Below are 25,507 nucleotides of genomic sequence, written 5' to 3'. Positions count from 1 at the left end.
TAAATTATAAATATTAAAGTAAACAGAAAGCATAAAACTTTACTTCTTTTACTTCATGAATGAATCATGAGGTTTATGAGAGTACAGCACAGACATGCACGGTTGGCAGGAAGGGGAAAAATCTTTCCATTTATTTTCCATGCAGGAAATAAGCATTGCAACAACAACAAAAAAAAGGTGAAATAAAAACACGGGGTCATAAGAGCAAGCCAAACAAACGGCATACTCGCTGAGGCTTCTTACGTCCTGATTTGACCCTCTATTATAGCATCCTGTTAATCCATATTTGAAATGGGGCCAATCAATGCCACTCTAAAACAAGGGCTGGGAGTGTGCAGAGGAAGGCACAGCTGACAAATTGAGGACAGCTCTCTGTGCTGAGCAGTCAACTGAGTTAGTGACTCAGTCTAATGGCACTTCATGCATCTTTCGCCCTGTCACCTTCCCTCATAGTCCTCATTCATATCAACACAGTATGTCTCCACAGCGTGAAAGACATTTGTAAAGCTTTAAGTCTGGAGGATATCATCAATATGGCTGTCTTAAGTATTTTCCATATTTTTCAGCTCTTTTATAAACAAGCCCTTAAAGCCAAGGAGCCAAATCTCAGTCTGTTTTACAAGGTGTGTCTCCTCTTAGGTCCCCTGGTGCTATTTCTGTAGGTGCAGCTGCATTTCTCAAATGCGCCTCTGAGAAAAAGGACAACAAGCTATTCTTGTTGACTTTCAAATCTTGTTTCTTTGCAGCTTTGCACGCCTACAAGCAAGCGGTCAGATCCAGCGTATTTATGATAACTGTGAAAGGACAATATTGTTTCATTATCAACACGCTCCACGAGAGCCTGTTTTAAATTTAACGGGCCGCACCTCCTTCCTGGTTGTAACCCTCCCACCGACAGCTGCATATGTCAGGTGTAGAGTTGTAAGGGGTCACAAGGCAATTCATCAACGTCCCAACAGCCACATAGATTACGGGAAGGGAGGGAACGACTCGGAGAGGCGGGAGTGGATGGGGAGTGAGATGGAGTAAATCGGGTGAATGGTTCAGTGTAGCTGGCTGAACTAGAAAAACATTGTAAGAAAAAAAGTGCAAATGTCACCCAATTCCCTGTTCAGGAGGTGAAACTACAAAGACCTACAAAAAAGGATTCAGGACAAAGTGTTTCTGCAGCAGGATGGGCCACATCCACAGGGCGGCTCCTCTAAAAACTGAGTTAGCAGCTGTGTGAGAGGCAGACAGCAGTTAAAACAGCAGGGAGGAATGTTCCCTGTTAGACACCACACTCAACTGTAAGCACCTCAAGGTAAAACACACAGTCATCCTCCTACTCTCAGCAGAGCAGAGCTTTTTAGTTTTTAAGTGAAACATCTTCCTAAGTGCCACTTACATGGATTGATGATGCAAGAAGCGCACAAAAAGACAACCAAGGTGGGAGAGAAAATAAAAGCAAAGAACAACAACAACAACAAAAATCTGTTGCAAACCAACAGTAGGAAGTGCTGTGAGTCATCCTACACACACACACACACACACACACACAACACAACACAAGCATGCACAAAAAACTTAATTAATCTGCACACACATTCTAACAGAGGCATGTTTTTATATATATAATGAAGAAAAGTTTAAGGCAATAATAACAACTACATTGAAGCAGTGACCACAGGGCTGCTAGATGTTAAGATCCAACACTGCCTCCCAATGGCAAAAACAAAATGTTACACATCATTTCTAAAAAAAAAACTTAAAAAAAACAAACAAAAACAAAACCAGACCCGGGCAATTTGAATCAAGTCAGAATAAATACATCAAAAAGCTGAAGCAACCTGCTTCAAGAACCTTTAAGGCATAAATTATTAATGCCTACCAAAGCTGTGCAATTACATCAGCAAATAAAAGTAAGCTACCTGCAGGGCACCAATATTCACAAGGGGTCTTCTCAGCAGGTAGCTCCACATGTTTGATTTAGCTTTTTTCTTTTTCTTTTTCTTCCCCCTGGCGTAACCACCAAGGTCTGTGTCTCCTCCAGAGATCGAACAGGGGATCTTACACTTGTCAGGTGAATGATGAGACATAAACTACAATACAGGCCTCTGGTGCTATGAACCTGTTCTCTACATTTGTGCTAGATCTCCATCCCTCTCCTCCCTTCAGGTTGTATAGGAGGGGTGTACATTGTACCAGAGGAGGCGAGGGCTCTGTGATTGATTCACTCAAAGAGACTGCAGCTTCTGGATTGCACCACTGGATGACAGCAGATCTTTTGTTTTTAAACCCCAGCTCACATCCACCTCACTTTGCAAGCAGTGCACTAAAAATATAAGCAAACCTACAAGCACGTAGCGGGAGTGAGAAGCCCTTTGTTGAATAGCTTCTTTCCCTTTTTTGGAGCTTAGGTTAGCAACTTGTCATTTGTTTAGAGCACTGCTCAGCTCTGAAGCTAACAAAGAGGCACTCTAAACATCGATTCGCACTGTTCAATAAGCCTTTCTTTGGAGTGGAAATGTGGGGGATTCACACAGCATGTTATGTCTAGGTTTCCCCTAGAGCATGGATGTAACACGAAGATTAAAGAATTAAAAAAAACCCACTGAGATAAAGCACCTAATTTTAAACACAACTGGAACTAAAGTCTATTTTAATTCAAACTGACAATCTGACTAAGATCTCTCACTTTCTCTGCAGTTGCAGTTCCGGCCTTATTTCAGCTACTATGATGCCCTCTGCTGGATAAAATATCCAATTACACCATTAGTGAGCACAATTATAACATGCAGGCTGACATCTGGTCCTAATCTCAATGCTAATTTGTCACTTTCAGCAGCACAGCGCGCTACCCCTGCAGCTGGAATGGGATACACAATAAAATCAGTCTCTGAAGAAGAGCAAAGGGATGCATGCGGGCATAAACAATAAACGGCACATGGTAGGAGGCCAGGATGATCCCAGTAAATCTATTCAAATTCATCAAAGAGATCACAATGAAGGCGATTTATGAGCACAGCTGCTTGACTGTTAAGACTCATCCGTGTTTGGAGGAGAAGCCTTACAAATAGATGGAGACAAATCCGAAGCACAAACGAGCCTTTTTTCCCTCTCCTTTTTGTAAACCACATCTTCCCTGCAGTAAAACCCAACACTGCTGTATTTCAGTGCACTTTTAGTAACAAGATTCAATGCTATCACAAATCCAGAAAAATGCTGAGTTCATCCAGTATTTCATGGTTATTTTTGGCAAAGACAAAAAGTATATATGACAGCAGGACAAAACATACTGACCTAATGAGAAATGACATTATACTGTGCAGAAATGCAATGTCACAAAACGTACTATAAAAATGCTACTGTTTATTCAAACAAAAGCAAAGTGTATATAGACAAAATCCACCAGCGATTCTGAGTTTTACTTTCAAAAGTTTTATTTTGCTTTTTAAAAAAAAACAAAATCAAACTTTTATGGATTTTCTATTCCCACAGAGGCACAGATATTATTTAGATCAAAGAATAGACAAATGTTTAAACTCAATCAGACAATGTCAGAAACTAAACCTTGATCAAAGGAACAGCCCCCATTTAATTTTTTAAAATAACTTCAGTCAAATAATGAAACCTCAAAATAATTTAGATCAAAGAGCCTTTCATCTCTCTACCCCCCACACATGTGTAGATGTGCAGCTCGTTCTGCTAATGGCTGTGCTGGAGGAAAATAAAACAAGCACATGTTACTGAGACAATCAGGAGTGCACGCTCTTGAAGCCCCTGAGTAGTCAAAAAACTGCTTTCATGAGCTCCGCCCTATTAGGATCATCTATTAATTCTCTTATTTATCTCCATTCCATTCCAGAAAAACCAGCAGGTTTTTTCCGAGCTGCTTGTAGGGGATCCCTGGGTGCCAGCAGGCCAGTTTTAACATTACACCCTCTCCACTGAGTCATAAGTCATCTATCAGTCATCTGTTAACAACCGAAAGTAAAGCTGGAGGCATTATCCTTTCCACATGCCTAAATCACTTCAAATTGCTCAATACAGAGTGAATCAGCTGTGCTGCTCCAGGGTCCAGCGGGGGGGTCACTGAACTCCACCTGTCATCATGACAAATGATGCAAGCTTCTATTTTTTGACTGCTTGCCTCTCTGGCATTATGTCTGACCAGAGGTGAAGGTCAGTACAAATGCTTTGTTTTAAATCAACCACACTGAACTGCTGCCCTCTCTCTCTCATCCACAATAAAACAGTAAGTCGCATACAAACTACAGACCGGTTAAACCACCATAGAAAGTGTCAGACCTTATTCTGACCACACCTCAGCAGCAGGAATAAAACATGTTGGCCTCAGGTGGGGCTTAACATGTGGCATCAGAAACAGAGACAGTGAACATGCGACCAGGCTGAAAGCATGTAAAGACCACATGGCTTGAAGCTCCTAGGGTTTCTCCTTTTCTAAATCCCTGACAATCTACCAGGTCTTGTACCATTTCTTTCATTTCAATAAAATATTTCCAGCAGAAATAATACATTGGATATTTCTCATTGAGGCAATCATACATTCACAAATAGGTAGTTAAATCCATTTGGGAATAGTGGTGATTTTCCAATATATTTGCTGAGCCTCGTTGCCAATTACCGGCATGATAGCAATACAATGGCATTAATCAATGTCAGTTGCAGATGCTATCTGTTGTGTCACATCGATTTTCTGCTCGTTCAGTGTTCGGTGACAGTGTAATAAAGAACTGAATGACTTCTACACAACTATTTTTAATATAGAAAATTTAATATAGAAAAAAGCAACAAAAAAAGAAAGAAGGAAAAAAAACATATCAATATCAGCAATCAGGGTATCAGGCAAATTGTTGTTTTAAACACTGCAAGACTATTTTTAAACCGCATTTTCATATTTTCTTAGTAGGGGCTACATATAACAAATGGTGAAATCTGTTGATGTTCTGAAAGGGAAAAAATGTCAGCTGATATATTAGATTTTTAAAAACGATCAAATATCAGTATCCATCTTAAAAATTCTATGTCAGGGTTAAAAAGCAAACAAACAAACAAAAAAAACCCACACACATCAAAAGTATACTTAAACCTGTCATATTACTGACTTAAAGTCATATCAACATAGTTGATAGGACTACTAATAGGAATGAAAACACCACACACCTAGATCTAGACAACCACGAATAAAAAATGCATCTAACAGTGAGACATGGTAACATCTGTCTGAGAAGTGTCCATTAGTTTACAGTGTGTAAGCCTCACCGTGACGAGGCTGTGACAGAGAGGTGATAAGTTCTCCAGACAGAACCTAAAATTGTTCCCGATAGACCATGATTCATTTCCCCAGGAGAGTTATAAACAAGCCTAACTATAAACCAAGGTGGTAATCAAGATCTGATTCAAGGGAAGAGGAATTCACATATGCTCACAGACATCAGAAAACCATTACGCAGCCAAGTACCAAATCTACAGTCTAAGGCACCTTGAAACACTTTCTATGTAAAACAAAACAGAACATGTCCTACACACAAGCCTTCATCGACTCAGCTGCAGTGAAACGTTATGCAGTACCTGTTAGGTTCTGTTAAAAGAACAATGAAAACTAGAGAAATCTGGACTAATGGGTCTACCATGAGCACGACATGACTAATCAGTCGATCAGCAAAGCACTCACAGTACTAAAATGTTTGAATTAGCACATCCATGTGATTTCATATCTCCCACACAGTTACCTCCCATATCGCAAGAGTACATTGCACTTTTGATATAGGTGAGAACTATTAAAGAATATATGAAAACCATCGAATTATTGTTTCTGCTGACTGGTCTTTTTAGCTGCTACTATTCATGGTTTTTCTATCCATTAACAATCCATCAAAGAGCATAAACACGAACGATTGTGTAAAGTAAAATATCCCTTTTGGGTGCTATTCTTTTTTTTCATGTCAAGTTAACTAAGGTTCACATGTACAGGCTCTTTCATTGATGCCAATTCCCAAAAGCTAAATGCACCAAGGTTTCTTCTGTCAGTTTTTAAAATTGTCTGCTGTGTTGCAATGATGCGTGGGAGTATAAGAGAGAAAAGCTGGCCTAATTCACACATACCTCTCTTATCCTTCCTTGCAGAAGGCTCTATCGATATCTCATTAGCTGAATGCCTCTGCTAGCATCGCCGACAGCATAGCCAACAAGGTTATGGATCGTTATTGGTCCCTGGCTTTTACATAAAGATCAGTTGATGCTTCAAAAATGAAGACAGAGCGTGCAGGAGTTAAAGTCCTGTGCTTTTAGGGTGATGGAAGCTTGAACCAATATGTGTGGACAGCACTAAAGTGCCTACAGCCAGGTTTGACATAAACAGGGACCACAAGAATCACGCTGAACCAAGAGACACAGATTCCAGTTTCTGGGTCTCATCTAACTCAGAAACCCCAAATGAGGGCCCTTTCCCCTCAAATAAAAAAATGCTGAGAAAGTCAAATAGTGCATCTAAAAGTGTATCTAAAAGTCTAAAACTTCTTCTGCAAGATTGGCCACAAAACAGCATCAGCTAAATCACAGTGATTGCACACCAGTGAAGTGAAATGCATACAATAAGCACACATACACATAAAATGAAGCATGAAATACAGAGCCATCAGGATTATGACCATTAGGACTGAGTGGATATCTCACGTTTGGTCAGACGTAAGTCACAAGCCAGTATAGGCCGCTTTGAAGTCATTTAAAATTGCTTAAATTAAATGAAACCAGCTTTCCAAGATTCAGTTCATTTACCAGCTGATTCAACCAGATAGATATTCAGATGTGTTCAGTCTTATTGCCACAGATGTATCAACTCAAGCACCTGGTTATGCAGTCTACACAGAATGGGTCGCTCTAAAGAGCTCACTGAATTCAATAATGCTACGGCAATATGATGCCCTTCCTGCAACAAGTCAGTTTGTGAAATTTCTTCCCTCCCATTCAACTGTAAGTGGTTTTACTGCAAAGTGGAAGCATGTAGGAACCACAGCAACTCAGCCACACAGCGACAGACCACATAAAGTTACAGAGCGGGGTCTCCAAGCGTTGATGCGTTTAGTGTGTAAAAGTCCCTGACGCTCGGCTGACTCAACATCTGCAGAGCTCCAAAGCTCATGTTGCATTAACATCAGCACAAAAACTGTGCGCTGAGCTTCATGGCATGGGTTTCTGCAGCCAAGCAGGTGTAATGTGTAGGTGAACCAGTACTTTTGTCCAGCTATTGCATCACACCAGCTGAGAGAAAGCACACCATCCAATCAGATCATACAATGTGCAGTTTACAAAAGCAGTTGTGGTAAACCGCTGTCTCCATGAAAAACATAAATCACCCTCTGATTCAGAGCCACTTTGGGTATCACTGAAGCTCATAACTGTGAGCAACACAAACAGTATTTCAGTTGTATGACTCTTTGTAGTTTACTAAAATGCTGCTTTGGAGTCACAGCAGAGTGTTTCTCTGTTATTATGGAAAGACGCTTTGACATTCAGTCAAAGACATTTTAAAACACTGTTGTACTAACAATCCAAATGTGGAAGTTTCAAACCCAACGAGGCACCAGGAGTGCTCAAAAGAAAGCCCATTCTCATCCCTGGGGGGGGGGCAGTGACTACTGCCTTGTCAAAGCCGCTAGCTAATTTAGGCACAAAGTGTCCACTGTTGTAAACAGGTATGTTTTAACCCAAACCAAATAGGTTTTAGTGCCTAAACTAGCTAACAAGTGGAAAGTGTAAAAAGAAAGAAAAAGGCTCAGCATGAAGCTAAACCAGGGTCTCCTGGCTGTTAACCCCGGGAATTATTCTACCAGCAGCTCTCCAACCTCCTAATGAAGCCTCTCTGTTAAATGTGCCCATTGGCTGTCAGAGGCCAATATAACCATTTCCAGAGCTTTAGAGCACAAAGAATCCCACCCAGCTACATAACAGAGAGATGCAGGAGGCATCTGATCAGGCAACATTACTATCATACTAGTCTTTAACTAGTAAACTGTGAAAATGATATGACTTAGGTAAATACATTACTGAGTTGGATGAATGTAACCACAATCAAGTCTTAGCCAGCACAATGCTTCTGCTTCAAAGAAATGTCTTTGAAGCATTGTGCTGGCTAAGTTTCTAAATCTGAATAAACATGAATTTTTTGAACATTGCCATTTTGAGTGTGGGTAGGGGTGAAGCCAATTTTAAGCTTGGCAGTGAGCCATCTTCAACTGTGCTTTAGTTCTTGGCAAAGAGCTAAGTTCTTGTGTACACATTTGCGCCGTCACACCGAATGACTAATGAGCCTCCCTCCTCCATAAATAAGCAATGAAAACAAACGGGACGAGTGGCAACTCTAACAGCTTACAGTCCACTTACAGTTAGTTCTAAATCATTACACGAAAACCTGCTATAGATGTGGAGGGAGGTTTTGGATTTTTCAGACATATTACAGGCCAGGGCCCACATTTATCAAACGCTTCACCGCTCAGAACTCATTAAGTCTGACTTGGACCAAAAATACAAAGTTGCGAGAGAGTTAGACACGAAGCTTAAGGCACAGACTGTCGATAAGGAAACATGATGTCTCATTTTTTATTCTGACTGTTAAGACTGGTAGGATGGAAAACAGCAAACTGAGATTCATTGCTGGTGTATCATGTCAAATCAAATTTTAACTACCAGGCAAAATATAGTTTGTTTTGTTTTTTTACACCATGAAAGCATTTACTCAACCAGCAACTAACCTGAAAAAACAGTTTGCATGCAAATCTGTATGCTGTCTATCAGGGCTCTGATTTCCTATCAATGATAAAAGTAAAGTAATCTGCACATATACAAGCTCACTCACTCATACTGTATATGCTCACTGTACTCTAAGGTAAAACTAACTCACACAGCTGAGAAACGGTCAAATTTGTAACTGTTAATCACTTGAAAATATGTTAAGTTTTCACCAATCAGCTAACCCTAGCAGCTCTAATCATCACACTCTGCACTCTCAGCATGCGTCAACATGTGCACAGTGCACATTATGTGAGGTGACAAAATCTACCTTGTGGTGGCACTAACTGTATAATCAGAATGATATCATAGCCCATCTATTCACCATTCTGACATTTACGCAGGTTAAATTTCCCATCCTTTTCGAACACACAGTTGAATACACACAGTAAGGACCCTCAGACTAGTGGCAGGCAGTAATAAAGCCATCACACGGGGAGACATTTTGAAGCATTCTCTAAAAGATTCATTTGAAGTGGTGGCTAAATCCAGCCACCTTACATGAGAAGCAGAGGTGCATTTATCTGCACCACCAGCAGGGGTCTTACAGTGGAAAACAGTGGGTTTCCTCTCATTCAGAGGAGGAGGAGGAATGCCTGCACACATCACTTTGTGAATTGCAGCACAAATGTGGGAAGGCTGCATTTATCCTTGAGCAAGTACCGTTGATATTTAAAGCAGACTGTCGACTTCTGGAAGCACTCGTCGCTGAATGCTGCAGAAACATACTGCGGAGGGCTGACAGCTGATTAGACTGATGGATCAATATGAGGTGCAGCCATTACTACAGTTATGAAGCCCCTGTCAGCTCACACCACTCTGGCCTCATCTCTCACACACAGCCTCCCAACAAAACTGAAAGCAGGCTGTGTGGAGCTGATACGCCGTATGAAAAGGTGGAAAAGATTGATTTCATTGCAGCTAGTCTCTAAAGGTAACATATGGAGCTTTTTCAACTGCTACTGGTAATGCAATCCCGAGTACGAGGGCACATTTCTGCAAAGTGCAGTAAATGGCTGGAGCTGGGGCTGTATTATAAAGGCTGAAAGACAACAGTAAACCTAATGTAAGGGTTGGTTTGCAAATGTTTCATGGCACATTAGGGTTTAAGATGCATACTAAGAGTGACACATGTAAAACTTTTGACTAGCCCTCATACTAGAAAGGAAACTTCAACAAAATGCCTTCCAACATGCTATTAAAAAAACAAAAAAACAAAAAACCTACCTTGAATTCAAAAGAACATCCACAGTGAGAGTTTGGGTTAAGGTTATGTCCAGTACCCAGGCATGCATCTCTTTCTAGCTAACTGTGAATCACCTGATCTCAAACAGGCAGCTCAAACTCCAGGATGCAGAAACCCAGCAGGCTTCCATGGCACAGATTTAGATCAAGGGATACACATTTAGCAGTTTGTCCTCCCCTGGGTTTTGTGTTTGTTTTTTTATATGTCGTTTCACTGTGGCAAATTCCTCCCGTGTGGTAACTCAGGTGATGCCATTCAGCATGCGATACAAACAAATCAATCACAGCAGCACAGATTATTCAAAGACAGACCTGGCACACAGTTCAAATATTTGTTTAGGCAGGGACAGCTGAGGACAGAGTGTGGGAGGAGCGACTCGCCCACAGAGGAGCAACAAAAGGCACTGTATGCAATCACTGCTACTGTCAGTGCTCATCTCTCTGTCCCACATAAAGTGAACCAAATCCCCTGAAAGTAACTGGCTGTGCATACTATATAGATGCTGATTTATTTTCAACAAGTTTTTACATATCTCTACTCTCTGAAGAAGTCGTGACAAACTGCTACTATTTATATCCGTGAGTGCCCCATCTAGTAGCAGTGCACTCAAGTCACGATGGGCCTCGCGCTAAAATGCATGCACACTGGCACACGGTGGGGGGGACTGATGCGCTTGTTAAAAAAAATAAATACATTTTAAAAAATGAAGTGAGGCGATGCTCAAAAATAGCTATGGAAACCCTTCGCACAGGTACGTTTTATATATAGATGAAGGGCTTTTACAAATGCCAGCAACGCAGATGGGCTAAAGGCTAAGCATCAAGCTCTCTCTCCTAGAAGTGAACAAACAATTACTAGAGATTAGGTAAGGGTTATCACTGTACAAATGAGGCAGTGATATCAAAGGCTCACACCTAGGGAGACTAAAGCATCTGTGCTGTGGCTGAGCTTAAGAAACACAGATGAGAGCCGTGAAAGGATTAAAAACTTAAGGGGAGAGCCACAAAGAGAAACAATGTCCTGCTAATAGCATGCAAGATGCAGAGCCTGAATAAGGCGTACCTATGAAAGCCCACTGTGGGACTGTAGGGGTTGCAGAGGGACAGCGTTGGAAACACTGTTGCCAGGAGAGAGACAGACGAAAAAGCAAAGCCACAGTATCAATAGGACCAAGTGGGTATTAACAGCAGTGTTGAAGGGATATCATTTCTACCACTTTTCCTTTTATTTTAACTCTCTGGAAATGTGTGAAACGACAATATGGCCCAATAGTTTAGTGGACCCTTTTCACACGAAGGCTTCACTGTGAAAACAGAGATTTGGTTCCGCTTTATAAATAAAGTGGAAGAAAAAAGACAATTTAAAAAAATAAAAAGAAAGAGGCAACCCCCTGCCTGCTTGGATTTGTTAAAGACAAATTCAGAAGTTTAATTTATCTGTATTAGTGGTCCGGAGTCCTCTGTGGACATTTTAACACGGTGCTCCAAGAGCTCACAGCTGTAGAGCATTTGAGCAGAATGATGGCTTCCAAAAGCTCCCTAATCATCACAGACCATCTGGAAAACAACTGGGCCGTGCACTGTCCACTGGACCGAGGTAGACAGACAAGGGAGGCAGAGAGAGAAAGATAAAGCTGGGGAAAGAAAGTAAAAGATTTTTCAGGGTATGATATGGAAGCGGTAACATGTTAAGAGCGTAAGAGATATCCACCACTAATAGATCAGAGAACTGATAACATGGGCAAAAAGTAAAGTATTCCAGTTGCAAATAAAAGTCGCTTTCCCCTTCATCACTCACCGATCAGCTTGCTTTATTTCCACAGATTTCTTTACCATGGGCACCCTGGAAAACAGCTATGAGTAGAAGCTTTATAAATCTCCTCGGGCCTTTCAGAAGCAGCCTGTACGGATTTGAAATGTTCTATATTGTCCTTGTGACTTAAGACTTCATAGCCCTCTGTAACGTACAGCTATACACATTGCAATCAAGGAAAATTGACTATAGTGAAGCGAATGCAGAATGAGACTTAAGCATATCCCTCGAAAATCAGAATCTGAAAAACTACAACACAGCCAGCATACCAAGTTTTCATACGTAAACCAAAGCATTTGTGGGGTAATAGCAGACTAGAGCATGACCTCCATGGAGGCAGCTGTCCCTGGATTCAACCTGACACAACATCAGCAAAGGATGGCTCATTGCAGATTAATACAGGGATTAATCAGGTTCAACAGCTCTCTCAGCATTAAATGAAAGACGCCGCATAACTAAGAGGCTTTAGGACCAAAGAATTACTGTCATCTATATGCTCCCTTACTTAACCCAAAGGTGTGGGCCTACATTTGCTTCATATATTTTGTAAGATTTAACCAGAAAGGGCTCAATTACAGAAATAACTATAAAACAATCACAACATCTGATCACCAGCAAGGCTTGTGTGGACTACAGCAAAGTCATATGTGCAAACACATCCATATCCCACCTAAAACGCCATAGAAGGTGAGTTATGATTATGTTGAAACCCCACCCATATTTTTTGTCCTCCATTTTTTCTCATGGGATGAAAGGAGAAGCAATCTCTGTGCACACAATTTGTAAACAACATGCACATTACAAAGGGCTAACTTGGTCTGATGTGGCTTTACACTGAGAAACTGTCTTAATCAGCACCTGGGGCAGCCACCAACATCAGAGCATCTCTTACACATATGTTCACAAGCAGAGCATCTAAACAGATACACACTTTACCCCTCCCAATAGAAGCCAGATGGTGAGGACCCCACCGAGACTTAAAGGCATGAGAGCAGTGCGAGCAGCTCAAAGCTTGCCTTGCTGACTGTCTGTCTCCCAGTCAGCACTCAGCCACACAACAGAGAGTTATAGATGTGGAGATCAGGATGATGTACAGCAGTCTGGTCTCCCTCTTAAATCACATTACACACACAAGTGCTCTGCAAGAGTACTGAGCACAGACAGTGTTAGTGAGTCAGCAGTCACACACATCAGAGCCTCCCCCTGCCAAGAGGATGAGTAAATATTATCTCAGCACTTTGCAGTTTGAATAAGACATTGTCCCGTGTGCCTTTTCTTAAAGTTAGTCACGTGTAATGGCCAACTTACAAACAATAACCCAATAGGCTTTGATGTTATGACTGAAAACTAAAATCTGGTTTTCATTTGACTCAAAGTTTGTGATTGAGTCAAATCCAAAATAAGGACGAAATTTCATAATGTACTAAAGAAGGTCAGAGCAGTGACACAGCATTTCATTCACCTCTGTGTAATCTGCAACCGTGAGCTGTATGTTCTGTCCTGCTGCTCCTCTCTGTTGCTCATAGATCTCTTCCTGAAAGGAGCGGGCAGTTCCACCTAATGCTGCTGATACTGGAACACCCTCAAAACCAAGGGTGTGATTTTTTTGTGGTGAAACTTGAAACATGCACGTGTGACTAACATCAGTTTGTCTTAAAGTGATAAACAGAGGAACTTCAAAGCTTTTTTTTTCAGGCCACTCCACATGGAAAGCAGTTTTGACATCCGTCATTCACCACAGACTTGCTTTCAATCTAAGCTATCAATCAACGCTGGCTTTTAGACACGCAGGACTCTTAACCTGCGCACCGTGTATAAATAAATAAAACAAATAAACCCCATACACACAGATATTGATCTCTTCCTGCTGCGTCCACATGCAGAACATTTTCATACATTTCTGATGTCAGCCTGGTAAAAAGAGTTTGCCCAGAAGTAGCTCATTGTTTTAACATATGACACGAGGAGCGAGCGCTGGATCAGACTGAGAAACCGCTCACTCACTGGATGGCAACTTGTGGTTTTCTAATTCTAATTCTAATAATGACCACAATCTGCAAAATTAACTTAAGGTTTTATTAACATGACCTGAAACCAGTAAAGGCACAAATTCATGAGGAAAATGTTTACAGTGGTCACGGAGTGAGGGAGCTGAGAGGCGCTTTCACAGTCGCAGACATCTAAATAACCACAGGAGTTGCTCTCGACTGGCCCCTTAAGAAGAATGCAGGTTTTTCCATGGGTTCACTTTTCAGACCCAGAAGGTTCATACATCTTTTATACAGCCTGTGATGAGGGACTACAACTCAAAGGACAGCATGCAAGCATATCGCTACATCATCCAGTTGTGTGCATGCAGCATCCCCTGTTTACCACTAGCATCTGTGGTGTGATGAGGTCGATCTGTCGATCTAACCTTACAAATGTCAGAAAATTTGAATGTTTTTTCTTGTAAATTTGTGGCTTTATTTCATAAATTTGCATCTTTAATCTCAGAAACTCAGGAGTTTGTTTCTGAATATTAACTCCCTTCTTCTGGCTTTCAAATTAATTTTTCTGTGCACTGTCACAATTCTTTATCACTGAGTAGTTTCTCGTGTGGCCTCCCAGCATAAAGGTTTGTGTGTCACCTCAATTTTTAACAAGTGCTCAAATTTCCTACAATGTACAAGGAGGAAGTTAGTAGAATCAGAAATGAATTACCTTGTACATGTGATTGTGGTCATCTGTCTTTGTGAGACAGACTGGCAGGCTTTCCTATGCGCACCCTGCTTCTCATACAATGTCTTGTGGAACAAGCTACAGCTCTTGCAATACAAATGAAAGGAACTGGCTTTACTTGTTCCCTCTATAATAAATCTCTTGATATACTACGAGCCAGGGCACATATGGTAAAAAAAAGCCTTCTCTGCATGACTGATCACAGCTTTGCTTTCACAAGTCAGGGTTTAAATAACCTGTAGGTGTTATCAGACAATTTAATATACAACCTTAACTTGCATCTATTTATTTTCATGTCCAAGCACTTGATTCTGTGCCTTCCTCTCCACTTCCATGACTGGATTTTCAGGGTTACATAATCAGGGCTGATATAAGGCTTTGCTCACAGTTATGGTTTATTTCCTGGAGAGAAGGGAGTGTCTTTAAATGTCTGCCATAACTGTCATTCTCACAGTTAAGGAGGGTTCATAGGGACTCCCATCGTTCTTACACAGAAGGATTAGGACCTCAACTCTGAGTTCTTGAAAAGCTACTGACAATGATGCAGCAAACCCAGGTAGACAGAAATGAGAAATAGAGTGAAGTCATTCTTCAATTTAAAAAAAATCATTCTCACTCTGGTCAATAAAAACAAACTCCCCCACCCCCTACCCCATCTTCGAGGGCTGTGACTTTTTAATCTCCATCTTACGATCGCTGATAAGACGCCTGGGTTTACTGAAAGTCCAGATGTCATTGTCTGAAAATGAGACTTTAAAAGAGACAAGGCAAGCCAAAAACACTGGTAAAGGTGAATGCATCGAATGCAATAAAATGTTTGTGAACCCATTCGAATTACCAGGGACTTCTGCATTGATTATTTGCAATTAGTGCTCTGACTTTCATCCACTGTATGTTTCAGCTGAGGCAAAGGGCTGCTCAACACCTTGGAGTCACTGAAAGAGCAATACCATAAAATTGTATCAGTAAACTTTTCAGGATACTGTCAGGGCAGCAGTCCATGACCTACAGCTTAAGAGAGGTTGGGAGATGCAGTAAGATCACAATCCCAAAGCACACAGTCAAATCAGTGACACGAATGGTTAAAAATGAAGAAAAATCCTGTTTTAGTATTGCAAAACTGACCTTAGCCCAATTGGGATGCTGTGGCATGACCTGAAGAAGGCTGTTGAATGAAGACATCCCAGAAATACTGATGAACTGAGGCAGTTTTGTAGGAAGAAAAGATCCAAAATTCCTCCTCATCATTGTGCAAGTCTCATAAGCAGCTACAGGAAATGTCTGAGAAAGGTTGCTGCTGCTGGAGTAGCTCAACTTTAAATCTAAAAGTTTACTTAAGTTTTTTTTACCCTGCAAGGACACGAAAACTGTTTGGGTGTTATTACTTTAGTCAGACATGTCTATAACTGTTACTTAGATGACACTGACATTCAGCCAGCTTGCCAACTTCAAAGGTTGTAATATTTCTGTTGTGTTCACAGCTTGTTTCTACAGTCACTGCAACTATGCAGAGGTAAATAAAAATTAAGATATAAAAATACTAATAGCTCATCAACTGGGGATGAACCCCTACAGCCACTCCTGCAAGTGGTGCACCCAAAGGAGGGTGGACCATGTAGGCCTCCAGACAGACAGATTGGTGCAGCATCCTCCTGTGACGCTATACTGGTCTGTTGTGATAAAGAGTAAGACAACATACATTTCTATCCTCATCTATGGTCATGAACTCTCGGTAGTGACTGAAAGAATGAGATCAAGGATACAAACGATGGAAATGAGCTTCCTCCAAAGGGTGGCTGTACTCTCCCTTAGAAACAGGGTGAAGAGCTCAATAATTTGGGAGGGGCTCAGAGTGGAGCCTCTACTCCTCCACATGGAAAGGAGCCAGCTGATGTGGTTCAGGCATCTAACTGGGATGCCTCCTAGAAAGCGTTTTTTCAGGCATGTGCTACCAGCAGGAGGCCCCAGGATAGAACATAATGGAGAGACTTTGTCTCTTGTTCGGGAATGTGTCAGTGTCCTCTGGGATGAGCTGGAGGAGGTGGTCGGTGAGGGAGGCCTGGACATCTCTGCTGAGACTGCTGCCCCAGTGACCTGAACCCGGATAACCAGCCGAGCCGGAGGCAGGGAGGATAGTTGGATGTATACTAACATAATTTCAAACAGAACATCCTCTTTAGGTTCAAAGTGTATTTCTTTTGAACAAGAGATTTAATGTGAGTCAGTATGAAAAATATTGACTTATTATAGGCGAGTATCAACGATGCTAACTGGTATCAACATATTAGCATATAACATAACATTTATAGATGTCAGCAGCTGTACCACACAAGATTTGCCCCATACAAATGTCAAAGAGCTAAAAGCTTTTTTGTAAAGAATGAAGATCCCTCCCTTGCACAAAAGATGGAACAGATAATTAACATAGCAAATAAGCAGAACAAAAAAACCCACTCTGCATCAGCAATCAGTCAGATTGTTATTTAAAACACCGATGTTGCTGCATCCCAACAGGAAACCTATTATAAGCAGAATCTAGGTTATCAATTTAAAAAAAACACAGTCATTAAAAAGATTATTATATGAACTTCATTATTTAGTTTTGATGGACATTAACCACCAATGAATATTTGTCTGGGAGTAACCTGACACGTGAGTACACGGGCTTTTAAAGCAGAGAAAGCCAACAGCTAAACACAGATCCACTGAGGAGATTTTTGTCATAATTGACGACATTTTAATTGACATGCTTTCTTCTGCTCTGAGTGATGAATTATGCAGCAGCAGAAGTGAATAGCCTAATGAAAATGGTAGTTGGAGAGCAGACTAGCACGATATGTATATTTTATGTTGCATTTCACACTGATAAGCTATTGGAAACGGTAAGTTGTCCTCAAAACTCACTTGCAAAAAGTCGTCAAATGAAGCATTACTAACTGGACAGCCATCAAGCAAAACTGTAGGGTCACATGCAGACTGCTTATTACTCACTCATTAGGCTTCAAAACAAGATAACAGCAGTCTCTTTGCCAAACCTAGCGCAATTATCCCTGAGTTCAGCAGTTTGCGGGTTTTTTTTGTTTTTTTTCCATTCCCAGACAGAATTAATGAGACAAGAATAGCAAACAAAGACCGGGAACTGACTTCTGCACCTGTCTTTCATAAACATATTTACACTTACAGCATCGACGAGGCAGCAAACTTACAATTAAGGTCACCGCTTTCCTACTATATATTAATGCTATGACACCTTTGCTTCACTCAAAGTCACTTCACCTAAGTTGCCCTGACACACACTTCTGAGAGGTTTTCACAGGTCAAGAATGCTCATTAGCAAAATGTGACAAAACACAGCAAAAAGTGCCTAAATCACAGGCCCACTTCTTGTTCAAAATGAGGCTTGAGTTAGAATCTGGGATTATGTGCTATGGAGATAAAATGAAAAAACAAATCTGCCAGATGGACCAGTCTCATAAAATACTGTTTCATCACAAATAATAACAAGCTGAACAGATTTGGGTGGCTGCTGGATTTACTCATAGACACGAGGGAGAGAAAATGTCTTAAAATAAAAGTAGAAATGCTTGACTTTGCCTGCAGTAGTCTGCACAGAGCAATGCATATAGTTTTTTTTGCTTGTATATACTTTTGTAAAAGATGTATCTTCAGCATCCAGGAGTGCATAGAGGTTAAGTTAATGAGAGATAGGACCCAACTTCTAAGGTGTCTACTATTCTTATATGTGGATTATCATCTCAGAGTATAAAATCAGGAGAATAGCTGAAGTGTTCTCTGATTTATTACCAAGTTCAACAGCTGTGAAGGTGGCCAAAACTCCTGACTTAAAAATGTGGATGCAGTCGTACTTAGGTACATCTGGCATTTTTACTGAAGCATCTTAGCAAAAAGGACCGGCACACTTTCAGTGCCTGCAGTCCTGTCAGACATGGAAGCAAAGCACTTGCACTGCACTGACTGTTTTGACTGCCTGTGAATGAAATTAACAAGTTAACAGCTTGCTGATTTATACCTCACCAGGATCTCTGTTACTTGGGTAGCGAGCACCCACCACCTGCCAGTTGGAACACACCACAAAGTTAAAAAAAAGAAAAAAAAAATCCTATTTTTGCATCAGGCAACCCAGAAACCAATCCAGAAAAGTGGTGCGAGTCTGAGGAGAGCAGTAAGCTATGATTGATTCAATTAACATCTCCAGTGACCTTCACTCATTCAGAACTCACGGCACCACAAACTAATCAAATCTTGGGACGGAGCATGCCTCTAGTCCACACTATCACACCAACAACCTGCAATTCATCCTTCCCAGCACATCTCATCAGAGGACAGCCTGCGTCAGCACAATCTGCTCCTTGATGCTCACACTGTGTAACCCGACGGTAACAGCCAAGCCACACAGCCAGCATGTGAATAAGCCAGATCCTTTGGCACAAGGTTTTTTTTTTCCGCTTTCTAGCAAAACAGCCACAGAAATTGATCAATAAACGTGTCTATATTTCACACAAGTGTGTGTTTAGAACCACTGCTTGAATATAAAAAAAAAGATCTCCAAACTTGTGATATTTAATACAAAATTGATGACAAAGCAATAATAACCTACTGTAAAACATAAGAACAGCTGTCACTGGGCTAATTGTACTGGAGAGCTTTGAGAGGCTTTTACTGGCAACCTCACACAAAGCCTCAAAATGCCTCAAGGGCCGTCCAAGACAGTTATCACATAAAGCTATCAACAAAGCTCTATGTCAAAACATGAGTCACAATGAAATTAACAGGCATGGTTTTACGCAGCCTCGTAACGTAAAGCATAAAAACACCTTAAAGATGTCTTGATCGCTGATCTTGTGCCCTAAGTTGACCAAATATTTTTCCAGCATGTGCCACCATCTTTAAAACACTCGCAGTTCTGACGACATGACTCAAATTCTAAAAGCTCTTGCTAAGTTAAAACAACAAAAGAAGCAAAGTCGTTCCCAAGAAACAGGACGGGGTAAATGTTTACTTACTAAAAGAGGACACAGAAGGAAGACGGTGAAAGTGTTGGTCAAATGTTGGTCACATTGCTCCGTGTTACTAGATTTTCATTACTGTTTTAAAAAAGAGGGAATTGCTATTGAAGGTCAACAGAAGGGAGAATCAGTATGCTGAAGCCGTTTCTCTGTGTATTTTACTTGCTTCGCTTCAGTTTAGGACAAGCTCAGTTGAATCAGCCATCCGCATATTTTTGTTTACTCTGACCCTGCTGAAGCGCCAGTATGCCAGTATATGAGATAAAAGGCAACGATATCATTTAAAATGCTTTTACTTTTTCACAGTTTTGACTAAAATTCAACCTACGGCTTAAACCAAATGTGTTTTTTCTCACAAATATGCAGATGGCCTGCTTTGTGGGGGGGCAGGATGATTAGTTTGCGAGTTGTTTTACAGGCAACATTACCATGTCATTGGACTGTGCCAAAATCACAGTGATCATCTAATGAATGTCTTCCTCAAGTCTGTTTTGCACCGAGAAGCTGAGATAAAATACTGGAATATAAAATTACTGCCTTTCAGTCCGACTGCCTGGCAGCCTGCCACATGAAGCTCCTCAAATTCATGAGGAAGTCAAAGGAGAGAGGATTCGATGAGAATAATAGGGTATAATATCCTATTTTCATATGGCGCGTATGCTATATCCTCAGTCATTCAGAAGCCTTCTTGTACTTTGGCAGAGATGTTCACATACTACGCATCTATACGTGCCGTGCAACGTAATTGCAAGAGAACATGCAAAATAACAACATATTTCCCCCCTCATACCCTTGGATTTGGAGGACAGATGATGAATCAGACCCCAATGAATGACAGCACTTGTGATCTCTTTTGATTAGCCGCATACATCAGGCTACTGGGGGAAGAGAGCAAAATGTGAAATTTACTGTATTTCAAAGACTATGGCCGACTGCTCACGTAATTCATGCAGAACCTGGGCTTCACACGGAGAGGGTCACGAACTGAACAAAGTGTTTTAGTGGACACAGAGGATATATGACATTCTCCCCTGCCCACACAGCCACAAGAAATTAGCATACCTGAGATATGATGTAGGAATAAAAAAATGTCAAAAAAAATCACTGGAAGGAGACTTTGAATGAGAAGCCATTTACGTTTCCTTTAGCGGAGTGGACTGGCATGTAGTATTTCGGAAATATTTTCCAGCATCTATTTAGGGACAAGTGTCATCCTGAAATGTGAGGAGCCGTATAAACCCAAACAGCGAGGATAACTGTCAGAAAAAGAGAACGCATTATACTTTGGCTCAACTCTTCAAGCAGACTCAGCTTTGAGCAGGGTAAGTCTGAATAAATACAAACAGCTTGCAAGAGGAAAGCAAGCACACTGTATCCATGTCTGCCCATTATTTGCACAATGTAGCTGTGTAATCATTAACTTTTGGGATAGGCCACACAAAAAGGGAGTAAAGGTTCCAAATTTACAACCTCTTTATATTGACACATCCACCACAAGGCGTGTTTTCAGGAGCTGCAGACTATTGAGAGGAGCGTTTCATTCCTCTGAGGTGACTTAAGTGGAAATAAATTAATTTATGCTTGTAATCGAGGTACCACGGTGGCGCGCAATGGGGAAGTGTTTTGAATTTAGATGACATGTTTGTATGCAGACGTCCTAAGGTTGCGATGGGTGTGCGTGTCATGCAGTAAAATAGGCGGGAAACTCACTTGATAAAGCACCGTGCTCCTTCAAACGTATATCCCTCCTCCCATCCGGTGGGTAAGTCTGTGAAAGAAGGAAAGGTGGACAAATATGTGAACAATCATGCAGCCATCAGCCACATTAAAAATCACTGAGAGGTGAAGCAAATAACATTGATCATGTCATTACGATGCTATGTTCTGTTGGGGTTCTGTTGGGCCTCTCGGGTCCTGACATTCATAAAGATGCAGACAGAGCACACATCACCATGAAAAAGACATTTCCTGATGGGACGACTTGCGCTGCCAGACTGCAAATACTTCTCGTCAATGGTCTTTAACCTCCTAAGACCCGAACTCCTCCAAAGCATGCATTTTTAATTTCTCTTTGATATTTGGGCATATTGGCACTCGATGAATGTTAAAAACAAAGAATTACCAGATTTTTGTTTAACCTTATTTTTGTTTCTAAGAAAAATAAGAGCCACATATGAGGATATTCGTTTAAAATTTCGATAGAACAGTGGCAGTATAATGTCCTCCTAAGTGGATATCAGGCCCTTGCAGAGTAAAATTAAGTATTTTGGTCTAAATAACACAAAATGTGATGTCCACATATGTGGATGCCAGGTCCTAGGAGGTTAAAGCTCCATGAGTGAGCACCAGAAAAAGTCTAGTCCATGAAGCCCCGCTCAGCAATCCACCTGCAGCCAGTGTAGTAGCGGCTGATGCTACACAACACCTCCAGCATGCATGTATGTATGAGTGTTTGTCCCAGAAAGTTAAAGGTGTTTTGTCCAGACATGAAAGACCCACTTACCCAAAACTAGGCAACCACCTTGAAAATTTAGAGTTTCTCGAATTTTCAAGAAAATTTCGAAAGTTCCAGTTTGTTAAAAAGGAGAAATTTTTAAAAATTTGAAAAAATATGTTTTGAAAAAAAGCAATAGGAGGCAAAGAATAAATAAATAAAACTGCTATGAAATTAGAATATGAAAATTGGCAGCTCTCCTCCTAACACCCTCCCATCAGACAAATGCAGGCATCTGCTCGTGCTTCACAAAAGCTAAAACTCACTCAAAGCTGAGCTTCACATGGGATTCAAAAACTGCTCTGCTTTGTAAAAGTCCTCTACTTAACCCATCGCACTACTGCATATTTTCTGCACAAACTTTACTTTTTGCCCAAGTACTTCATTACAAGCTAGATTTTCTAGTGCCCTGAACGAGAGCCCAGAAAAAGTGCGAGTTTACTCCCCTCTTCATTCACATGAATTAGTGAGTGACACCAAAAATATGCTGCCTCTGCCAGCTTTATGCATCACCTTTAGGGTTGGAACTAATTATTCCGCCTGTGCTCAATTTGTCACTTAGTTTCTTGATAAATCAGTTCAGTCATCTGGTCAATAAACTGACTGAGAATACATTCAAATTTTGTGGTTTTGCCCCCGGAAACCACAAAAAAATATCTCATTTACTATTACACAACGCTAATAAAAGCATATCATTGCAAATGAAAAGAACAGAGCTATATCATGATATTAGTAATTATTTTTTTAGAATAGCTGCCTGCCTTCTGGGCTTCAGCTCTGTGGTGAAATACTGATGGACATTTTTCAATTTTTGATACTAATAGAATACAATTTTTTAAAGAAAAGAAAATGTATGAACGCACACATTATTTAAAAAAAAAAATTCATTGGTTGCAGCCATATTCAGATGAAGCAGACACTATTAACAGGAGAGGGGGGTGCTTGAAGTTAAAGAAGAGCTTGCTGCTGCTGTATATAGTTGCATCATAATCTCACCAGAAAAACGCACTAAGAAGCTAATTGTACCATGTCTTTAAGATAAGTCAAGCTTTTTGTAGGAATTATATATATATATATATATATATATATATATATATATATATATATATATATATCAGTATATATAAGAGATTCTGATATATATATATAAGCTCACTGTAAAAAAAATTAATGATGAAATTCAGCAGATCTATACTTCAATCTGCCACAGTTTTCCTGCTTACCTGTCACACAGGAGCTTACTGTTAAGTAGGGTCCTGTGTCAAAACACTTAAATGCACTAATCTTACTCCCCTGCACGGTCAACATAATGCGCTGGGTTATTCAAAGCCAAAACAAAAACAAAAAAACGACTTCCTACATTTGTTTACGTGCTTTAGTTGCTATTAGGCCAAAGGTCGCCTCTTCACTAGTTCTCGGGCGATATTGGCTAGAGTCCACTCTTCAACTCCACTGACTGACCAACCTGGGGAGAGGCAGCTGCGAAGGAAGTGGCACTAGCTGGGCAGAGGTGGGCACGAGAGGGCTCAATTTTCACAGCACGAGCGACAAAAACCCACTCGTGTGTTAAGAAACACTGCGTGGATATCACAGCCTCTCTCTCACACACACACACACGCACAGCGTGGGAAGTGTTCGCTTTTGGGTAACACAACAACAACACACTGCCGGGGCGAACACGAAAGGCTTTCAAGATAAGAGAAAAACTTGACAGTGACATCTTTACCTGGAGTTTTCCTGTGCCCGGTTATAACTGCCTCACCACTTACTGGATGCAGCCAGGTTGTACTCTTGGCTTCTTCGCTGTTGAGAGGGAGAGACAGAGAGAAAGAGCGAGAAATGCGTTCAAATCCAGCGGTGACTTTGTTCGAAATAGAAACGAGCAGAATGACTTGAAGCGTTTGCCTTTGGAAGGGATATTTACTTAACGAAGAAGACACGTCCATCCCGAGTAACACCATAACTCCAGGAAGACGGGAGACAAGAAATCCACTCGGGTTGTAGCTCCGCCGCCATGTCTGGCAGTACTGTATGACAATCGCGCGGCTCCGCTCTCCCAGGCAGCGCGTACACGGAAACCTTGGCAACGGCGGGTGGCTGAGAGCAGGGTGTAGAGCAGACAGGTAAAGTCCATTCATTTGTATGGGAGAATAATGGCTGGACAGCCAGGGTTTTTTTTAACCCAAATTTTATTTTATTTTATTTATTGACTGACACAATAAAAGAGTTATTGTACTTTTAGGTAAGTTTTTGCATCGCTGTGTACATGGCTTTAGTCAAAAAAGTCCTTTTGGATTTATGGTTCTTTATGGTTCTCTACGACTTAAATATACAGCCAGGATATTAAACCACATGTCCAATCAGCAAACTCACATGACAGCAACTCTGTGCATTTAGGCATGTAGACATAGTCAGGGCGACCTGCTGAAGTTGAAAACTGAACATCGGTTTCCCAGCAGCCACTTTTTAAGTGGTATGGTTGTTGGTGCCACATGGGCTGGTCTGGGTATTTCAGAAACTCCTGATCGTCTGTGGTTGAGTGGGATTTTCCCCGAAGATCCATCTCTGGCGTTTACAGATAGTGTAAAAACATATACTCTGCGCAACAATGTCTTATTGCCAGAAGTGAGAGGGGACTGCTTTAAGATGCGCACCTGGGTTGTAACTAAATGTGTTGCTGTAATGGTGTAGGATTAGATATTTTCTTAGTACACATAGTCACGCTCAAATCATATCAAACTGTTTTTTGATTTGTTTTTTTTAACATGAGTCAGCAGATCTCAATCCAGTCAAGCAGCTTTGGGATGTGATGGAAGAGATCTGCATCATGGATGCACAGCCAACAAATCTGCAGCAACTGAGTGATGCTATCCTATCGAAATGGACCAAAATCTCTGAGCAGTGTTTCCAGCACCTTGTTGAATGTATGTCAAGAAGACTTGACATAGGTTTATAGACATAGAAGGCAAAATGGAGTCCAACCCAGTACTAGCAAGGTGTACCTAACAAAGTGTTCAGTGAGTGTATATTTTTTGTTTTGTACCCTTACAGTCTTCACATTCTTTATATGTTTTTTTTTCTTCTATGTCTCGTCTGTGGGGTCTGGTTGCTACATCATAGTACAGATGTCAGTGGTGAATGCAGGCTCCCATCTCACACATTTGTTCCCACCAATAATAACATAACTTCCAGGCATGTTGAATTTGCACCTGATGACTGATTTTAAATTTTTTCTTCTATATAAAACAAGACATTTCTATCATAAAGGAAAAGGTCTAAAATTCACCAGAAGGAAATTAAGTGTCTGACATTCAGTAATTCCTTGGGGAGGACCTCGAGACCTTCTGCTTAATCCATCCCCACCCTCACCCCCCAGTGCTCAAACAAAACCTGTGCCCGTGGCTGTGGTTGTAGCTT

The 25,507-nt window shown here is 41.0% G+C and overlaps 1 protein-coding gene across 5 annotated transcripts in view; it reads right to left on the bottom strand.

The window, feature by feature from the left end:
- Nucleotides 1-24,158, bottom strand: part of LOC120729977 (pleckstrin homology domain-containing family A member 5-like) — an 88,034-nt gene extending 63,876 nt beyond the window's left edge. For 2 of the 5 annotated variants that reach the window (XM_040026019.1, XM_040026020.1), the window contains exons 1-3: nt 24,015-24,158; nt 23,817-23,893; nt 21,307-21,364 (exon numbers count right to left, since the gene is read on the bottom strand). In XM_040026019.1, the coding sequence (XP_039881953.1) occupies nt 21,307-21,364; nt 23,817-23,893; nt 24,015-24,106 (227 nt within the window). In that variant the 5' untranslated portion in view covers nt 24,107-24,158. The remainder of the gene's footprint in view (nt 1-21,306; nt 21,365-23,816; nt 23,894-24,014) is intronic. The other 3 variants (XM_040026022.1, XM_040026023.1, XM_040026021.1) reach the window with 2 other exon arrangements.
- Nucleotides 24,159-25,507: the final 1,349 nt, after the last annotated feature.

This window comes from Simochromis diagramma, unplaced genomic scaffold (assembly GCF_900408965.1).
Source record: "Simochromis diagramma unplaced genomic scaffold, fSimDia1.1 OVJJ01000293.1, whole genome shotgun sequence".
Lineage (NCBI taxonomy): Eukaryota > Metazoa > Chordata > Actinopteri > Cichliformes > Cichlidae > Simochromis > Simochromis diagramma.
Note: the sequence above shows the minus strand (reverse complement) of the source record. Positions and strands in the feature narration are given on the sequence as shown.